This window comes from Ptychodera flava, chromosome 10, assembly GCF_041260155.1.
Source record: "Ptychodera flava strain L36383 chromosome 10, AS_Pfla_20210202, whole genome shotgun sequence".
NCBI classification, from domain to species: Eukaryota; Metazoa; Hemichordata; class Enteropneusta; family Ptychoderidae; genus Ptychodera; species Ptychodera flava.
Window position 1 is genome coordinate 30,509,133 of NC_091937.1, and position 17,357 is coordinate 30,526,489.

The 17,357-nt window shown below is 37.7% G+C and overlaps 1 protein-coding gene across 1 annotated transcript; it reads right to left on the reverse strand.

Moving 5' to 3' along the window:
• Positions 1 to 1,475: 1,475 nt before the first annotated feature.
• LOC139142486 (coiled-coil domain-containing protein 83-like) lies at positions 1,476 to 11,692 on the reverse strand. The gene is made up of 11 exons (XM_070712427.1): positions 11,616 to 11,692; positions 9,839 to 10,007; positions 8,803 to 8,887; positions 7,788 to 7,956; positions 7,485 to 7,652; positions 6,699 to 6,790; positions 5,244 to 5,312; positions 4,770 to 4,891; positions 3,977 to 4,116; positions 3,026 to 3,267; positions 1,476 to 2,645 (listed from the first exon to the last, which is right to left on the reverse strand). The coding sequence occupies exons 2-11, from the start codon at positions 9,955 to 9,957 to the stop codon at positions 2,469 to 2,471; spliced, it is 1,383 nt and encodes a 460-aa protein (XP_070568528.1). The 5' UTR covers positions 9,958 to 10,007; positions 11,616 to 11,692; the 3' UTR covers positions 1,476 to 2,468.
• Positions 11,693 to 17,357: the final 5,665 nt, after the last annotated feature.

Consider the following 17,357-nt stretch of genomic DNA (forward strand, 5'->3'; position numbering starts at 1 on the left):
AAGCCCCCACACGAGGCAGACCAGAAAAGGATTGTGAAAAACATTAGTCCGAATATCTGTCATCAAGGTGCATTTTGAAGTTATCAGTGTGATCGTACTCAGGTGGTTCTGATATGTTGTGGCTGGATATTTGAGTTTAGGTTCATGCAACAACAACTGAGTATTTACAGTTTTCAAAAAAAAAAATATTTTATTTCCAATAAACACATGATAGCATTATTGCAATGCTAGGGATATGGTACACTGTACACATCCTCTAAGGGTGTCAGTGGCTGCCATGTGTGACACAGTATGTACAGTAGGACACCCTCTCTTGATATCCGTAATCTATAATGCAGGTCTAAATACTACAGACAACATTCAAATTATTCAGTGTTGAAAAATTTTATCTGAATAAGGGAAACAACATTCATGAATTCTTTATAGTATTATTGCGTGTAATTTTCATATTTATTTATCTCTGTTCACTTCATGCAAAGTGACATTACTAAAAATGCTGGGTTTGATCACTTCTTTTGAGAAAATCCAAAAGGTATATAGTCACCTGTAATCAAAATATGCCCATATATGGTCAAAGGGGCGTTCCTTGGTATTCAAAATGCCCATGTGAGGGCGCTGTTTTTAAAAAGCGGCCATCTGCTTAAAATCTGATTGATTAGATTTTTTTTTCCATTGTAACTATGGCGAAATTGGAACAGGTGACAGTATACCTTTAAATGGGAGCAAATTGGCTTATCCCATTTTGAAACGGGGGTGGAGCAACTAAAGAGTGGAAGATCATTTGCAAATTCTACATAAAACAAAGAAGTTACCATTGGCAGAAAAGGCAAACTCAAACATTCATATTTACTGTACGTTAAAAAGTAATGGTGTAAATGTTCATTGCTACTTGAGACATTTTGTTTATGCTGTAAATGTTACTGTTATTCTTGGCCATGTCCGCCACAGTTTAACGTAATATCTTGTGGGTTTCATATCAGATATGCCACTCTTTGACAATATGGCTGCAAACTGGTATATTAATTTCCTCGTGCGAACAGTTGAACTTCTGTCTTGTTTGGCAGATGTTTGCCTTCCATAGTAGATATTTTATAGAAAAGAACTCATGATTGCTGACATCGTTTGATGTTGTTGGCTCATGTGATTTGGCTGAAACAAGTGCCATATCTCTGACACACTGATGTTGTTAAAATCATAGACAAAAAATGTGCCTTTGATGAAAAAAACTCATGACAAGAAGCCCAAGTCACCCAACGGAATTGGGAGATATATGGTTTAGTGTTTTAAATAAATACGCTGTCAATGGCACTTCAAATAGAAATCTCATCCATTCGCAGAAAAATCAGATTCTTGGAAAATTACGTCAAGACCAAGGTTGGGGAAAACCAACCAAACTATTGCTGAAGATTTTTACCAGTTTCACTTCAAGTTTGTACATACTTTTCATAGACAAAGGAAATGCAGCCTTAGACACATTGGAATGTAAAATTCGTGTTTGAAATTTTAATAAGCTTATCAATATTGTTCCTTATATGTACACTTTTAAAACAGTTCAAACTTTCAAAAGAGAACATTTTCCAACACACTTTCCACATTTGGACGGAAGAGTTGAAGTTTGTAAATCTCACCATTTGCACAAACAAGCAGTAATTTCTAGGGTGGAAGTTCATGGTGGATGTGCTATGGATGCCAACACGAAATACATCAGCAATTCAGCATAGCAGTACTGGTTGAGAGAGATATGTTCGCTTTACCATGGTACATGGTCTCACCTCACTGCTGTTGTCAATATACAATCTGAAACCTTTCGAAGTAAAACGTCTCAAAATACAGTAATCCTGGCAAAGGCACTCAATTCATTACAGAGTACATTATTTTGCAGCAAGAAAACTACCCTTTTTCCTTTTGTTTCCAGGCCGAGGCGTTTCCATCATGAAAATGAACCCATGACATAAAGAGGTCAAAGTTCACACATCACATCATTGTGGTGGCATTACATCCATTACTTCTTCTGATAACACTCATACTTATGTGCATCACCAGTGGTGAGATAAAGAGTGCAGGGAAAGAAATTCATTTCAAATTTTCACAATATGTACATTCAACAGAGAATTTGCTATACTGGTTCAAAAAGTCACAAAGATCATAGATACCTTTGTACAAATATTAAACGTGGCACCAGTCCCTAGAAATTGTGTTTTTGGCTAGCTCCTGCATATCTGAGCGGTCCATATAGTATTTTTTCACTTCCTATACCTTTTTCTATCTCCTTCCAAAAACAAATCAAGCCCCTGACACCAAGCTGTACCCATTCTCAAAGTTGTATATATCCAATGCTATTGTATATAGTTCTCTTGCATGGCATTTGATATACATGCACTGTACATCACATCAAAGTGGCTTTTATAACCCCCTTCGTGACAGCCCCTACAACCCCCTCCCCTTTCATCCCCTCCTATGTCCTGTCCCTACGTTTCGGCCCTCACGGCTTGTTGGAGCATATCTCTTGACACCGGCCACTCATCAGGCGCTGACGCCTTTGCGTCCGCCTCTTCGGACGTCATCTTCTTTTGCTTATGTAACGGCTTGGCTGTCCCTGTCACACTTAACAGCTTCAACTCTAGAGGGCCTAGTTTCAAGAAATCCTGCGAGAAGAAAATAGAGAGACCAGTGTGTATCAATATGATGAAATAAAACTGTGATTGTCTAAATCTGTCATTGTGGTATATATATATATATATATATATATATATATATATATATATATATATATATATATATATATATATATATATATATATATATATATATATATATATATATATATATATGGTTGTAGTCAGGGCCTTTTAATGTGAGACAGAAAACCGAATCATGTTGATAGCACAATGACTTCTGTTGATTATGAAAATTGGTTTCTTTGCCAACAAATATTCCTGCGCACAACCAGGTGTAGAAACTTCAATCTGTTGCTGAGGCTTTGATACAGTATAAAGCATTGGGAATCTGTTGCCTGGCAACTCACATCATAATCTTCATCTTCAAGTTGGAAATAGTTATCCAAGAAAGCATCAGCTGCTAGTTTCTCCTCCTCAGTCAGATCATCGTCCCCGTCGTAATCTTCATCATAATGTTCGCGGTCTTCATCGCTTTCCTCCTCTGATTCCTCTGCCACGGTAGAAATTGAAAACACTTTGTGCTCCACCGCTCGCTGGGTGGCGCTTTTTGGTCTTGCTCCTTTACTTGAGGCAGTTGAGGCAACATCATCTGAAATTAGAAATGGACTTCATTTGTCACTTTGATCTCTGCACGAAAATTTCCTTCCACTCTGTGAATGAAAGCTGGTACGGTTTTCGTATGGAAACTTTCCAAAGCCAGGTTTGTACAGAGTGGTCATAGCCAAATCAATTCACTGACACAGCTTAGATTCTGCACTCCAGTAGTCTTGATGATTAAAGTGCATTACGCGAGACATGTACGTACAATCCACGTACACCTGGCTGCAAAATTGAGGTTTAATGAGCAAAACCTGAATCTACATCTCCTGATACTGGTCTGTTCCTTTCAATGAAAAGGCTGCCTTTAAAGCAGGCAATTTCTCAAAATACTGAGTTGAAAGCGAATATGGTTTAGTACACTAATTTATTAATGAAAAAGACAGCTCAATTTCTTATGAACAAGAAATGATATTTTACATGATAGATATAATCCTTCATTGTCAATCATTTTGAAACTACACATTCATCAATTTGGTACTAGTAGGTCAGCTTCATTGATGATCATCAGCAACAATGATCAAGGTCAAGTTTATCAACAACACAAAAATTTGCCACTGAATAAAATTTCTCATAAATTGGTATGATATCTACACCACATTGTCTATTATTTGACCAAAATAAACAAATAGATCAATCAATAACGGTGCACTGATGGAAAAGTACATCAGGGTACTTGGATGCAGACTAAAAGAATTTACCTGATCTGACACTAGGTGGCGCTTGTATAGCAAGCATTTTTTCACCAGGGTCGTCTTTGAAATTTATTGTAGACAAGTCCATTTCAAGGATGCCTTCATCTAGGTTATCACTGTCTTCAAATTGAGTGAGGTAGAAATTTCTGAAATAAAAAAGTTGAAAATAAAATGAAACTTTTTACACAGGATATTTTAAGTTTAGGTACTTCTCTTAGAATGTTTTCAAAAAAGCTTTCTCAAACTTCAGACTGAACTAAATTTTGACCAGCTTCCAGAAAAATAAATCCATTTCCACAAATACATGAAATTCGCCTCTCAAGGAAGGTCAACACACACTTTATACATTTGTGACTGAGGTATATTGGAAAATCTATGGATATTTCACCAAGGATATATACAATATAATGACTATATTGACCAATACAGAGGGTTTCAATTCGGTGCCACAACTCTGTGTGTGAGACAGACACATTGTATGTGCAATATGTATGATTAGCTTCGGCATCACCATACATTTCAGAGTCACTGACTCCATTGATTAGTTACAGCAGAGCCCCTCCATGGAGGGACTGTGGTTACAGTAAACAAGCATGAGGCAACTCCGTCTGGACCAATAGCTGAACAGTTGATTGCACTTGATCTACAATGTAGCTGTTTTTAGTAACAATTACAGCTGTAAGTTAGAAAGCGTTTTCCCAGCTAAAACTGTCTCCCACACAGAGTTGTGGCACTGAATTGAAACCCACTGTAAAAAAGTCCATAAACAAATGGATGAATAAATTAACTAAATTTATACCTCGATATCTTCAGATCATCAACCCGACACTCAAACAATTCACTCATGATTTCTAAGTTTTCCTTTTCCAGCTGCTCTACATATTCCTTGAGTTTGACAGTTTCCTCCCTGTGGATAACAGCCTGTGAAAAAAAAAGTTGTCATTCGTTCATGCTGGTAAATTTCATCCAGGCTGATACAAAAGTAGTTTGTAGTGACCGTTCATTAGCACGTCATGATCAGGGTCTTCTCAAACCAGCTGTCTTTGCCCCCTGAGATTTTCCCCACACAACAAATACCTGGCACTCACATAGTCATTTATTACCGCCTGTGTACACTGATCATAATCTACTGGCAGCATTTCTCTTTAACTCATGATGTGAGAGCGCCCTGCAATCTACACTCATTGCAGAGGTGACGTGACCATTTGAGGGCGCCCTGCAATCTACACTTTCTTTTAAAGGGGACATACCAGCATGAAGGAAAGTTTCTTACCTCCTTTTTCAACCAGTCGTTATCCATAACTTCCTGTGCACTCCACTTGTCAAGTGTTTTCATGGCTTTCTGTAATGTAAAGGAGGAAAAAAATAGAAAATCAGCAATGAGGAAGTCATCTGCACTTTGTGAATCAACAACTTCATTAATGGGAAGCACACACACATAACTTGCCATGGAAATGGATCTTAGACCTACACAAGAATATTTACCTGGTTATTGTTCAGCACAGCAGTCAATTTCTGTTACCCCCAATACAGTTATCCAGCATGGTTGAAACATACCAGTGTACAGAATCAATGACACATGAAGCGATTTGCTTGTCTTGGAATACCAGATACCATAGCCCTAACAAGGGACTATGTGCCATAGGGCAGGTGACCATTTGCCCAACACCAGGAGGGGAAATGATCTCCTGCCGTGAGGGTACATAGTCCCATTTCTGGGCTATAATATTTTTATTACATGCCTCTCTTATTTCAATGATAGATGAAAATCTGTTAAAAAGTAGTCATCGAAGGGTACACTGATATATTCAAATCTGATTCACTGTTATGCGGTCTATCAAATCTTTCCACGCATAATTTTCTCAAGAGCTAGTTTCCTACATAAAACAATTAATTCGATCATTTTTAAATCCCAAAGTTGTCAAGTTGAAAATAGTTCTGGGTCACCTCTCTGTCAAATGATGACTATGCGGCCTGCAAAGTCATCAGCGAGTTACCATTGAATCCTATGGGGCGCACGATGTGCAATATGTAGGGCATGTCATAAATAGGTTTTGGTTGTCTTTGCCCAAGTATGTGCACACACAGGCTGTAAGTGTTCTTTCACAAAATTCTGCTGGTACTCTTTAGGTATTTATGATTTGATGTTTATATATCTCACAATATACTGGTAGCTATAAAAAGACTCATGATTCAACTTTTGATATGTTTGAGTATCTGTGCAACGTGATGGTGTACATGTATCCTCTTTGTATGTTTGGTTACTAGTAAAATGTGATGTTTGCATGGCAAACATGAAATTGCTTACAACTACATGCTCTGCAAAACTATTTGCATCGGGTTGTGACTGACACACATCCTAAGTATCTGCCATTTCCTGCTGATGTTTCGGTACATCCCGATTTGTTTTTCAGCTTGGTGGACTTGACAAAAACGGGGAGGGAATGGACACGCATTGCACTCTATTGATAACCATCAGAAATGATCTGTCATCTCTGGCCCATCAGTGAAATGTACAGAACATGTGAGAACTGGTATTCTTTACTGTGTGTACAGAATTTGTGAAACAAGCCTTTTTCAGTATACAGTGAATGTTTCATGGAATCGAACAAAACAAATAAAAACATTACCAGTTATAGATTTTTCTCTATTGTAAAATCAATCATTTATACTTTGTCGGATTATATAAAGTGAAAATGGCTGAAAATGCTGAACAGCAGAGACTTACATCTGATGCTATCTCCTTCTGGGAATTCAGTTTGCCTTCCGTCGTTTTACCAATCTCCGTCTTGGCTTTTTCCAAGGTTTTCTCTAGATGAGCTGAGACAAAGAAAAATGTATATCAGTGTCAATTCTTGGTAATTTCCAATTGAACTGCGATAAATTCACAGGCATAATCCGTACTATCGGGTCCCCTGACCAGAATAAACGTTAATCCATTGGCCTTTCTGTTGACCAAAGTTTGCTGGGCCTGTGCACTTTTCTAGCATGCAGGCATGTAAGTATAAACAGAGCAGGGGAATAGAAACTAAACTGGTCTGAGAAAACGCTTTGGTATGATTTGCTAACTGCTGGCATAGTGCATGTGCAGGTCACCATCTTCATTTAGAGCATCTGACCAGCTGTAGATATTCTCAACAAACAAAAATTTCATTGATGTAAATTTTGACCTACTTTTTCTCTTACATCATAATATGCACATAATAACGGCATCTTTCCATAATTTACATCTATTACAACTTATTCATATTCTTTCTGCAAGAAAGTCTCGCTCTGAAATTTTTGGCCATAGTTGAACCCTTGAGTGAAAACTACAGTCTTCTGGTTGAAATGAACAGTCATAATGGCTACCTATATACAAAAGAATCTGAAGAAACGGAATGCTACCAATATTTATATAGGCTATACCAGTAGATTATACAGGTTACAAGCGCCAACATTTTTGTGAAGTTCAAATTCATTCACAAATAAAATTTGATATTCACACAAGCAGAAAACAGCGCCCTCAACTTACCTTTCATTTCATCAAAGCTACTTTGCATATCTACTAGTTCCTGTTCAAGAATTTTAATTTGTGTGGCGTGTTTGTGCTGACCACTGTTCCTATACTCTTCCCATTTGGTCACTTCCTTGGCTGTGTCCTCAAGCTTCTTGTCCATTGCTTGGATAGCATCCCTCAACTCTGAATATAAAAGAAATCAACGTTTTTCAAAGCACTCATAATCATAATAAAAAAAATAATGCTTAAAGATACAGCTAGTGGGGCTTTAAATGGATAATGCGTGGTTACGATTATTTAAAAGCAAATCATTTTCACCGATTAATTTCTTTTCTTCTTCCTTGGCAATTTTCCAATTTTCTTTCATAGCAGCTTCGACTTGTTCCTTGCCGATGACTGTGGCGTCTTCAAGTTCTTTTTCTCTTTCTTTTGCTTGTTTCAGTAGTGTTTTGATGTGGTACATTTGTTCTTCTTTAAGCCTTTCATTCTATGTGGCGTAATAGTAAAGAAACATTAATAAATAAATAAATAAAATAAACAAATTGACCGATAATTAAAACAATCAATCAAGCAATCATTCAATTGATTAATTAACCCCCTGGTGAAGAGGTTATGTGGGACATTAGCTCTTGTTGATTACATGGCATTAGTGCTTTGATTTCCTTAGAAAGTTAAGCAATTTTTCACCATAAAATGACTCCTGAGGACAGATATTCCAAATCCAAAACTTTTACAATATTCTTTTGGTCTACCACTTGTGGGGGCTCATTTTGAAGCTTATGGAGTAAATAAAATTTTCATGAGTTTAGTTTTGTGAAACTCAGGAATTTTATTTTTCCCCATAGACATAACACTGGGATGGCTGCCATTTTGAATTTAAAATATCGGTACATGTTGGCTGATTTGTTTCTCTACTATCAAAATTTGTGCGGTGACCCAAGATTTTTATTCTTAATTTTGAAAGAAGGATTGAAATTTTGCTAGAGGGAATTTTGAGTGACAGTTTCAGTCTTTCATTTTCAGGTGCGAACCACCTTATTAAGACGAAGCCAACAATTAACCAAAATCAAATAACATACCGTTAGGGACTCAAAAAAGTTTATTTAATGTATACGACAGTCCTGGTCAATCAAAAATTCATGGAAAAGACCCTGTACAGTAAATACTACAGTCAAACTCTATCAGCCTGTACGTGTATTCATTCATGGAGCTGAAACAGTCTTCACAGATATTTTCACTGTGACTATAACTTAAGGTAAAGTGTTGACATCCTTGTATCATTAAGAACGTCCAGAATTTTTCATTTGTATTCCTTTAGAATGCAGTAACTTACTCTTTCTTTGTGCCTCTGGTTCTTTTCTTCGAGTTGCTTGATCTCAAACATGAACTCTTCGATAGATTTCTCTTTGATGCTTATCCTGACAAACAAAAAAGAATTGGACAATTGACATAAAGAAGACAATAATACCCACATAAAATGACACCATATTGAACAGGCGTTCGCTGGGATGTGATACACTTTTGACATGAGTGTATTTTTAGATCAGGAAACGATTCGTCCACTGAACACGGTTAACAGAAACTTGTCATGGTGGAAACTTTGAAACAAATTATTCACATCATTTAACGATAAGCAGATAATGTAACAAACAGGATAATGTATGAAGTATGTGCAAATAGGAAGTTTATACTTATCAGAAATGAGATCATGTATATATCCATTGGTATTGACAAAATAAAATGTAGACTTTTATAAACAAAGTCGAATGCTCTTCAACAGAAAGTAGATTGTTTTGAAGAATTTAAAATTCTATGAAAAAAAACTTGCAAATTATAACTTAAATACCTGTAGATTGTTTTGATGAATTTGAAATTCTATGAAAAAACTTGCAAATTGTAACTTAAATACATAAAATTTAACACAAAAATTGTGAAAATAAAATGTCTGTGGTGTCATCAATCCATATTTTTACTTTCTAAGTCTTACTGTCAAAGCATTGGTTATTTAATGGGATTTCATTTTGCTATTTTTGTTGACAGTGAAATCCACTGAATTATTAAAATCCCTGTGAAAATGTTAAACTACAACAGATTCAGTTGTTTTACTGGTAAAATCTAGTGACTTCAAATCAGATCAAGACTGTGAAAATATCCCAAACATCCCAATAGTGAGAAAAATGAATGAAAATTAATGCTTTGCAGTATAGCTGATCATCACAGCATATCTGATTTGAGAAAAAATAGTTTGTCCTTTTGAAGTACGATACGATTTTATGAAAGAAACATCCTCAAAAGATCTTGAAATTTTCTCATCAAACTTGACCGGAATGGAAGACACACCAGACTGGTGTCAAGGGCATATGACTCACTGGTAGCCGAGCATTGCTTCTTTGAATGTCATTTGATCCGATGCAGATCCACTCTTTTTCTTGCCGCTTTTCCTTTTACCACTCTTACCCCCACTCTTCTTCTTGCCTTTCTTGCCCATTTCGTAAACTAGATAAATGCAAAACTATGGTGGTCTGGAATTTAAAGAAACTGTGAAAAAAAAAAACACAGGGAAAACATGTATATTATATTGCTTATAATGGAGAGTGAATTATAAGAAGAGTGATGCGCCTATCTCAAAATGGAGCTGTAGGCACAGGACAAAAACTAGCTATAGACTTCCCACTACACGAATGTGTTCTGAGAGCATGGCAGACTGAAATGTGAATTCAGATGGCGTTGGTTCACATAGAGATTGTTCCAAGTTTTCTGTTCGGAGTGAGAACAAGACCTTTCACAAAAAAAATTTTGTGGCAACACGTGGTATTCTAAAGAGAAGTGTGTCAGATGAATTACACAAGTGTCTTGAGGGAGCATACCAGTACATTTGCAAAATGTCAGAGGTATATGGTCCAGCTCCTGAAACTAAGTTGAAACAAATTGCCAAATGACACATAAAAACCACAATCACTCTTGTGTATATGTGATACCATATTCAAAAGACAGCTTCAGACGGTTTATCTTTGTGAATAACTGGAGTTTGCAAGACCTAGTCTCTGACCTGCCTGAAATAGGAGATCCATATACTTTACATGATACCATAATGCAGTCAATCGCCCCACGCGTGATACTTTTGGTCTTATATAGACTAAACTAGGGATTAATGGCTCTAAGATGTGTTGTCACAGATTATCAAATACAATAATAGTTAGCCAGATGACAATATGGTGGAACCATGGTCTCTCCGGCCCGTGGCGGAACATGAAATACTTCACCTTGCTAAAAGCTTGATTATTGTAGGCTGTTAGTGACCTCTGTCTTCTGTAGTACTTACTATTTATCAAGAAATATTTTCATAATGACAGACATAGCTCGAGAATGACACAGTGGAATGGTAAATTTCATAATTATAGTACAAAATGCCAAAATCTACGGACGGACAGAGTGACCTTATTCAACAGGGTAGGTTTTGCATCTCACAATTTTACATTTACCTCTGTGCAGTATGAGCAAAATGAAAGGACTGTAACAGTGGTATTCGATACATTAGAAATTTCTGTGTTGGTACCTATCAAAACACTGGTGAGCTAGGCTGAAATGGATTTTGCTGAGTGACGTTATTGGTGGGGACCAATGTCTTTTTTTTCCCTTCTCGTTGCACCACTCTGCTGATGATATAGCCAAGCGATCAGAAGTTTTTGCTTCTAAGTAGATACCTGAATCGTAGATATGCTAAACACAATGAACAGTTCAGTGTTTGAACACTGCGTATAAAGCAACCATACGAGAACGACATTCTCACTTTTGCGTGTTTCCGCAACTTCACTCCCTCTGTGTATCCATGATGTGTCTTTATCTCACCCGAGGATCGGTGACGAGCCAATAAATAATACGGGGAAGTACAAATGGGAAACATGCTGATACGCACTATGGTCACAACATGGGAACTACAGATGCATTGCTAAAAATAATAAAAAGCAAACACCACCATCACGATGTGGAACTTAGTACATTATTACCGGCCGCGCATTGTAAATGTAAAACACTGCGCACTATCAACAGAGAGAATGTTCTGTAACATAGTTTTACGTGAACTATCCGAAAGTAAACATGACTGCTAATATCCCACCGACAAAAACCATACGAGTTCAAACATACCGTCAATAAAACTAAGCGCAGGTTATCATTTCGTTTCTAGGCCGCCATCTTCGTTGTTGTCATGGCCCACAATGCACCTCGTTTCTAGACACCCCACGTTTTCCTCTAGAGGGCGCTGTAGGTAACCTTCCGACATTGTTGCATCTTCAGTGAAACAAAAGCCAGAACTTTGTTACCGTCTATAAATCAAAATTAGGTTATTATGTTGTCTGCAATAATTATTCATCAGTGTGCGCACAATTATCGTCGATAGAAATATCTAAACGGAGCGCACATGCCAAATAATCTCGTGCATTTAAAGATCCATTTGCTGTAACTTTGGTAATTTTTTAAATTTTGTTTGTAAAGTGTAAGCTTATCAGCTGTAGTTTCTGGTTTGAATCCCTGAACGATGGTGAAATTCCTAAATATTTAGCTCATAAATATACCCTATATGAGTATAATGTGCATTGTTATTGTTCAAATTTTGTATTCAGGTCCGGACTAGAACACATTTATCAACAATAACAATGGTCATTTCACGTATACAGGCCGCATTGGCAAGCAGGACACCGGGCATTGGTCATGGTGATCGGATTATAGTAAAATTCTGTAGTTGATACATTGAAATAGAGTAGTGAAAAATTAGTCAAAAGTTACAGCTAATGTCCCTTTAACAAAACACTACACTTACTTTGGGAGGTGGAAGAAGCGTGTCGATTTCATTACAAATATCATATTTGCCATTAATTCATTTGTCAAGGTGTTGTAATTTCGATCCATGTTTTTATTTAAAACAACAACAACGTCATGTCCTCGAAAGCAGTGGAATAGGATTTAAGAAAAACACACTCTACTCCATTGAAGACAATCTCGATGGTTTATGACCTTATGCTGTGATTATTGGTTTGAATATGAGAAATATTTGACTTTCGTTTAACTTTATTCTGTTCATTAAGTTTGTGTTAAATCGCCATTTTTGGAGGCAGAAAATGCACTACTATATAGAGTACAATTATCTCTGTTCTATCACATCGTCACAACATTTGCCACCTATCTGCAATGATTGTAGCCTGGGTGGGCTGGGCCATGCGGCTTGGGTTTCTGTCGTGCAACTTGCGTGATGCAGCTATTTGCCATTCGAAGCTGCAGCATGGTGCGATCTAGTTTGATCGCCCTCTAGAGTTCTTGAAACAGAGCAAAGCAAAACTTTATCTGCAATAGCCTTATTTTACGCTCGCTTGGGTGGAGGCTGTGGATACATGTACAGTTGGTGCGATGAAACGAGCGCCCTCTGCAAAACGCGTTATAACTGCACGTCAATAGGGTGAAAGAGCCGTCAAAAGTTGGGTCTTAGTTCCAATCGTGTTTTAGGTAATTTCTTTCTATTGTGCCAAACTTTGCAAGGTGACCCCTGACTTTTATCCTTGATTTGATAAGAGTTGGATTCGATGAGGAAAGTTTGAGCAAAAGCTTAAGTCTTACACTCTCGAGGCACGTACTATACCTTAAATAGAATACCCGCCATCTACGGTGTTGCAGTCTTGGCCTGCAGGTTTATCCTTTGAATGTGAACCAAGGCTGTGCCGACGCTGAGTTCAAGAACAATTTTGCAAGAGATAGGAACGGTATCGTAAGAAACAGCACTGTAATCTGTGACATTCTGTAAAAGATATAGAACTTGTGTTTACTTTTTTCAGTGAAAAATATAAGGCAAGTGATTGGAGATGAGACCATAACAAGATGACCGTGCATGTGAAAACGTATTTACACTATGATAGTATTATTCGATATGCATTAGGCCAACTGCCAGCTGCCCGCAACAGTACAGTATTTCATCCTGTTTTGCATGCTGTTGCAAGAGAAAACATTTCAAAACGTGAACAAGACAAGCATGCCACAAACAAGCGTTATCAATCAGAAAAATCTGAAATATCGTAGTTGATATAAAAAATAAAACGAATAGACCAGCAGATGTACATGTGAAAAAACCCCCACCGAATTGCGTTACGAGGTAAAAGCTGATACCCAGTGTAATACAATTGTCCAGCTGCTCTGATTGATATGCTGTTGCCGATCGAATACCGATAGCCCAATCTCCGTGCAGTCTTTTTTTTTTCTGCTTTCGAAGCTGTTGCTATATTGATTTATAATATGATCTCGGAAAATGTTGGTGAGGTTGCTTTCTGGTAACCTGCAATGTTTCCTAGCGTTATGGTTGTAAATCAAGGTGCGTGTTCTTTGTCTGCCGTGTCTGCCAATCCTGAATGAACTCAAGACTTATCAGACGCACTCTTAAAATTTCCACCCTGACTGTTCATGTTTTGGGGGGGGAGACGGATAGAAATCTATATTTGACGCTGTTTTGCTCATTCTGCGATTTTTTCCCTCCTTGCCCAGTTTGTTAAAGTTTGATCCGAGTCTCAACTGCAAGAATGTAGCCTGTTTGATTCGTGTTGAATATAAAATTATGCGCAAATTGGTCAATTTCAATCTGGCTCATCATGTGATCTGTCATCGTTCGGAAACCGCTACTCGCAACATTTTCGATACGGTCAAGTTCTTCCTCTTCTAGCGAACTCGAATTTGTCATGGCGGCTTTGAACAGCCAAATTTGTAACAGCCGCGTAAGTAAACGGCAAAGCCTGCTATGCAAATTAACTTTTTAAGCAACGTGATAGCCCCTTTGCGCTAAAGCATCATCTGTATTTGCCTGCCAATTCAACTCGCGCGGTGTCCTCACAGCTTATCCGACCCGTGAAGGGGGTTTCCTTTGACTTCACGGCGTTTTTACAAACGGTACCTGTAACCCAATCGCGTTGAGTCAACACCAAACACATGGCACTCATTTTGGGTAAACTGGAATCGACACACGCGCCCCTTTTGTTCGTTTCATACTCCTTGAAATTTATTTGAAGACAGAGAGAGGGACGGCTCGAGTTACTAGTACGTGAGAGGGCGTGTGAGCGTTTTCGTCGAGTAGTGTGCCGACGACAGTGCGTAGCAAAGACTTCGCAAAGTGGTATGTCAACACGGAGAGTTTTAAAGGCCGTTTCTTTGAAACCTTAACACCGAGAAATATCTATCCGTGTGTTATGACAATTTGACAAGCAACTTATTGGGAAACATGGGTTAAAGTCACAGTAGAAGGAACGTTCGTGTTTGTCCATTAAAATAAATGAATTGTAACATTCTTATATCACTAATTATGTTAAAATACAAAATATTTATCTTTCCAGCCCGGTGAATATCAGACTGAGTAGAAATGCAACTTCGAATCTTTGCCAGAGTCAATCATTTTCAAATGAATCTTTCAATGTGGTAAAATTTTCCATGGGATTGATTCAATCTGAAGTGTCTTGTCATCAGCCACGTCGAGACCGACAGCAATTTTCGTAGACTGCTGGATACTGAGTGCAAAAGAATTTTGGACACTGTTACCAAACATATAGACCTAATTATCGTTAGACAATGTACGCCTACAGCATTCTTATCTCGATGCAACTAACGTTTCATTCAAAGTTGTGAAAGAGGTCAGATTAGGAATATACGCCTTCACGGTGTCTTTTCAATTGACAACTTGCTGATATATACTGTGCACAAAACAACCTGATGGACCGTTGTACTACAGATACGTGGACCGTGTCCTGTATACAGTACGCAGCGGGACAGACACCATTGTGACCGAGGCATTTTCTGGCATTGTCGGTCTTTTGTACATTCTGATGAAATATAATCTAATACACTATCATCGATCCTATTCTCAAAACCATGTCGTCTTCAAAAGATACCCTCAGTAGAAACCTTTTATTTGATCAACACTTTGCCGAATTGCGAATTAATGCCTACTAACTAAAGCACGGCCTCTCTTTCAAGCCAGAATCCCACATTTTCCTTGTTAGAGTATTGAAGCTCATTCTGGAGAAACGATGCAAGGTGGCAGAGCTTTCAAAAGGGCGAGGAAGGATAAATGTAATGTTAAAATTAAAATTTGTGGTATTAGTCTTATAACTGAAAGTTATGAAAATGATGACACCATGACGACAAGGGTGTTAAACTGCGTCTAGTACTAATCCTGATTGAATTAATTAAACAAGTTAAGAAATATGTATGAGTTTGAAGCGCGGCCCTCCTTTGAACTCATATTCTCCGGTGTCCAGGCACTGCAAGCTGTTGTACACGTTACATGTCGCCACAGATGACGGCCACACGTCTCGATTTAGCATATACTCTCTCAGACTTCATCAGCAAATGATCGAACCATGTTACAATTTTCTGTTTTTCAGTCTATGTTTTACACAAGTCCTTGACTTGCTTTTAATGTGTCCATGACGTGTGCGCTGTGGAAATATTTATATATCGATGTATTGCAGAATGTTAAGACGAACATATTGTAAATTCTATCTCCTACACCTGTTACAGAAATTATGAGTTCACGTGGATCTTTAATTTTTAATTTTTTGTCGATTTATAGCTAACAAGATTTAACTACCAATGCGGAGACAACAAATTGGGGATATTTGAACATGATGGAATTTTTGACATGGAGCCAGACAACGACAGTGCATTAGCTGTTCAGAAACACACGGAAATTGTAATTTCCCTCAAAAATTGTCATTTTCTGCCTCGCGCAAACTCATTTTTATATTTTTTATGTCATTTTCCTCCAAAAATTGCCATTTTTTGCCTCGCACAAAATCATTTATACATTTTTTTCCCCAAGCAACCGCGGGAAAAATGGTGACGAGGCTATGATAGTCTGCGCCGACGCGCGCGAGGATTAGAAACTAATTTTCCTCAAAAATTGTCATTTTTTGCCTAGCGCAAACTCATTTTATATTTTTTATGTCATTTTCCTCCAAAAATTGCCATTTTTTGCCTCCACAAAATCATTTATACATTTTTTTCCCAAGCAACCGCAGGAAAAATTGTGACGAGGCTATAGTCTGCGCCGACGCGCGCGAGGATTAGAAACTACCCCTCTTGCACTTACACCCGCATAGACATACACATTCCACTAAGTAGAGGAAAATTGCATTCAAATGTAACGGTATTTTCCGTGAGAATTTTAACGCTACTAGTATATACTGGATAGAGCTATAGACACTAAGGCTGCGTTCAAGAAAAAAGTTAGGGGGACTAGAAAATTTTGGGGGTAGTAGAGAGGGGGGACTTGAAAATTTTGCTCTTCCTGTAGGGGACTTGAAATTTTTGGTCCTTCCAAGTTTTTGTAGGTAATTCATTGAAAATGAATACCAATTTCATGTCATCCCATTATTGTAATGTTAGTAATCATGACTTTTATCTCGAAAAAATCTAAACGTGTGATTTGTCATAAAAAACCAAACGAGCCTAGTAACAGGGCAGAAGCTGCAACTGTTGATAATTTTTGCAATATTTCTATGTAATGTATCAACTACAATTTATTGCTTTCTCCCTACAGCATAATCAAACACACAACATTAGTTTGTCGACAAAACGTGTATATATAAATATGTATTAGGTGTGATAATTAAATCAGTGACAGTCAGTTGTCAGTGATACAAATGCATGGTACACATACACAGGCTGTGATATCAAGCTGAATACGGGACAGTTCAACATGCTGTAGGGATTAGAACAAGAACGTAGTTGTATAAACTGAACAAAAATATTGTCAAAATTGTCAAAGTTAATACAGCTACTGCCTACGGGCAACTATCACTATCAAATACTACCCTGCTACTGTAGTGTCACTGTCACTGCATACCTGAGCAGTGATAG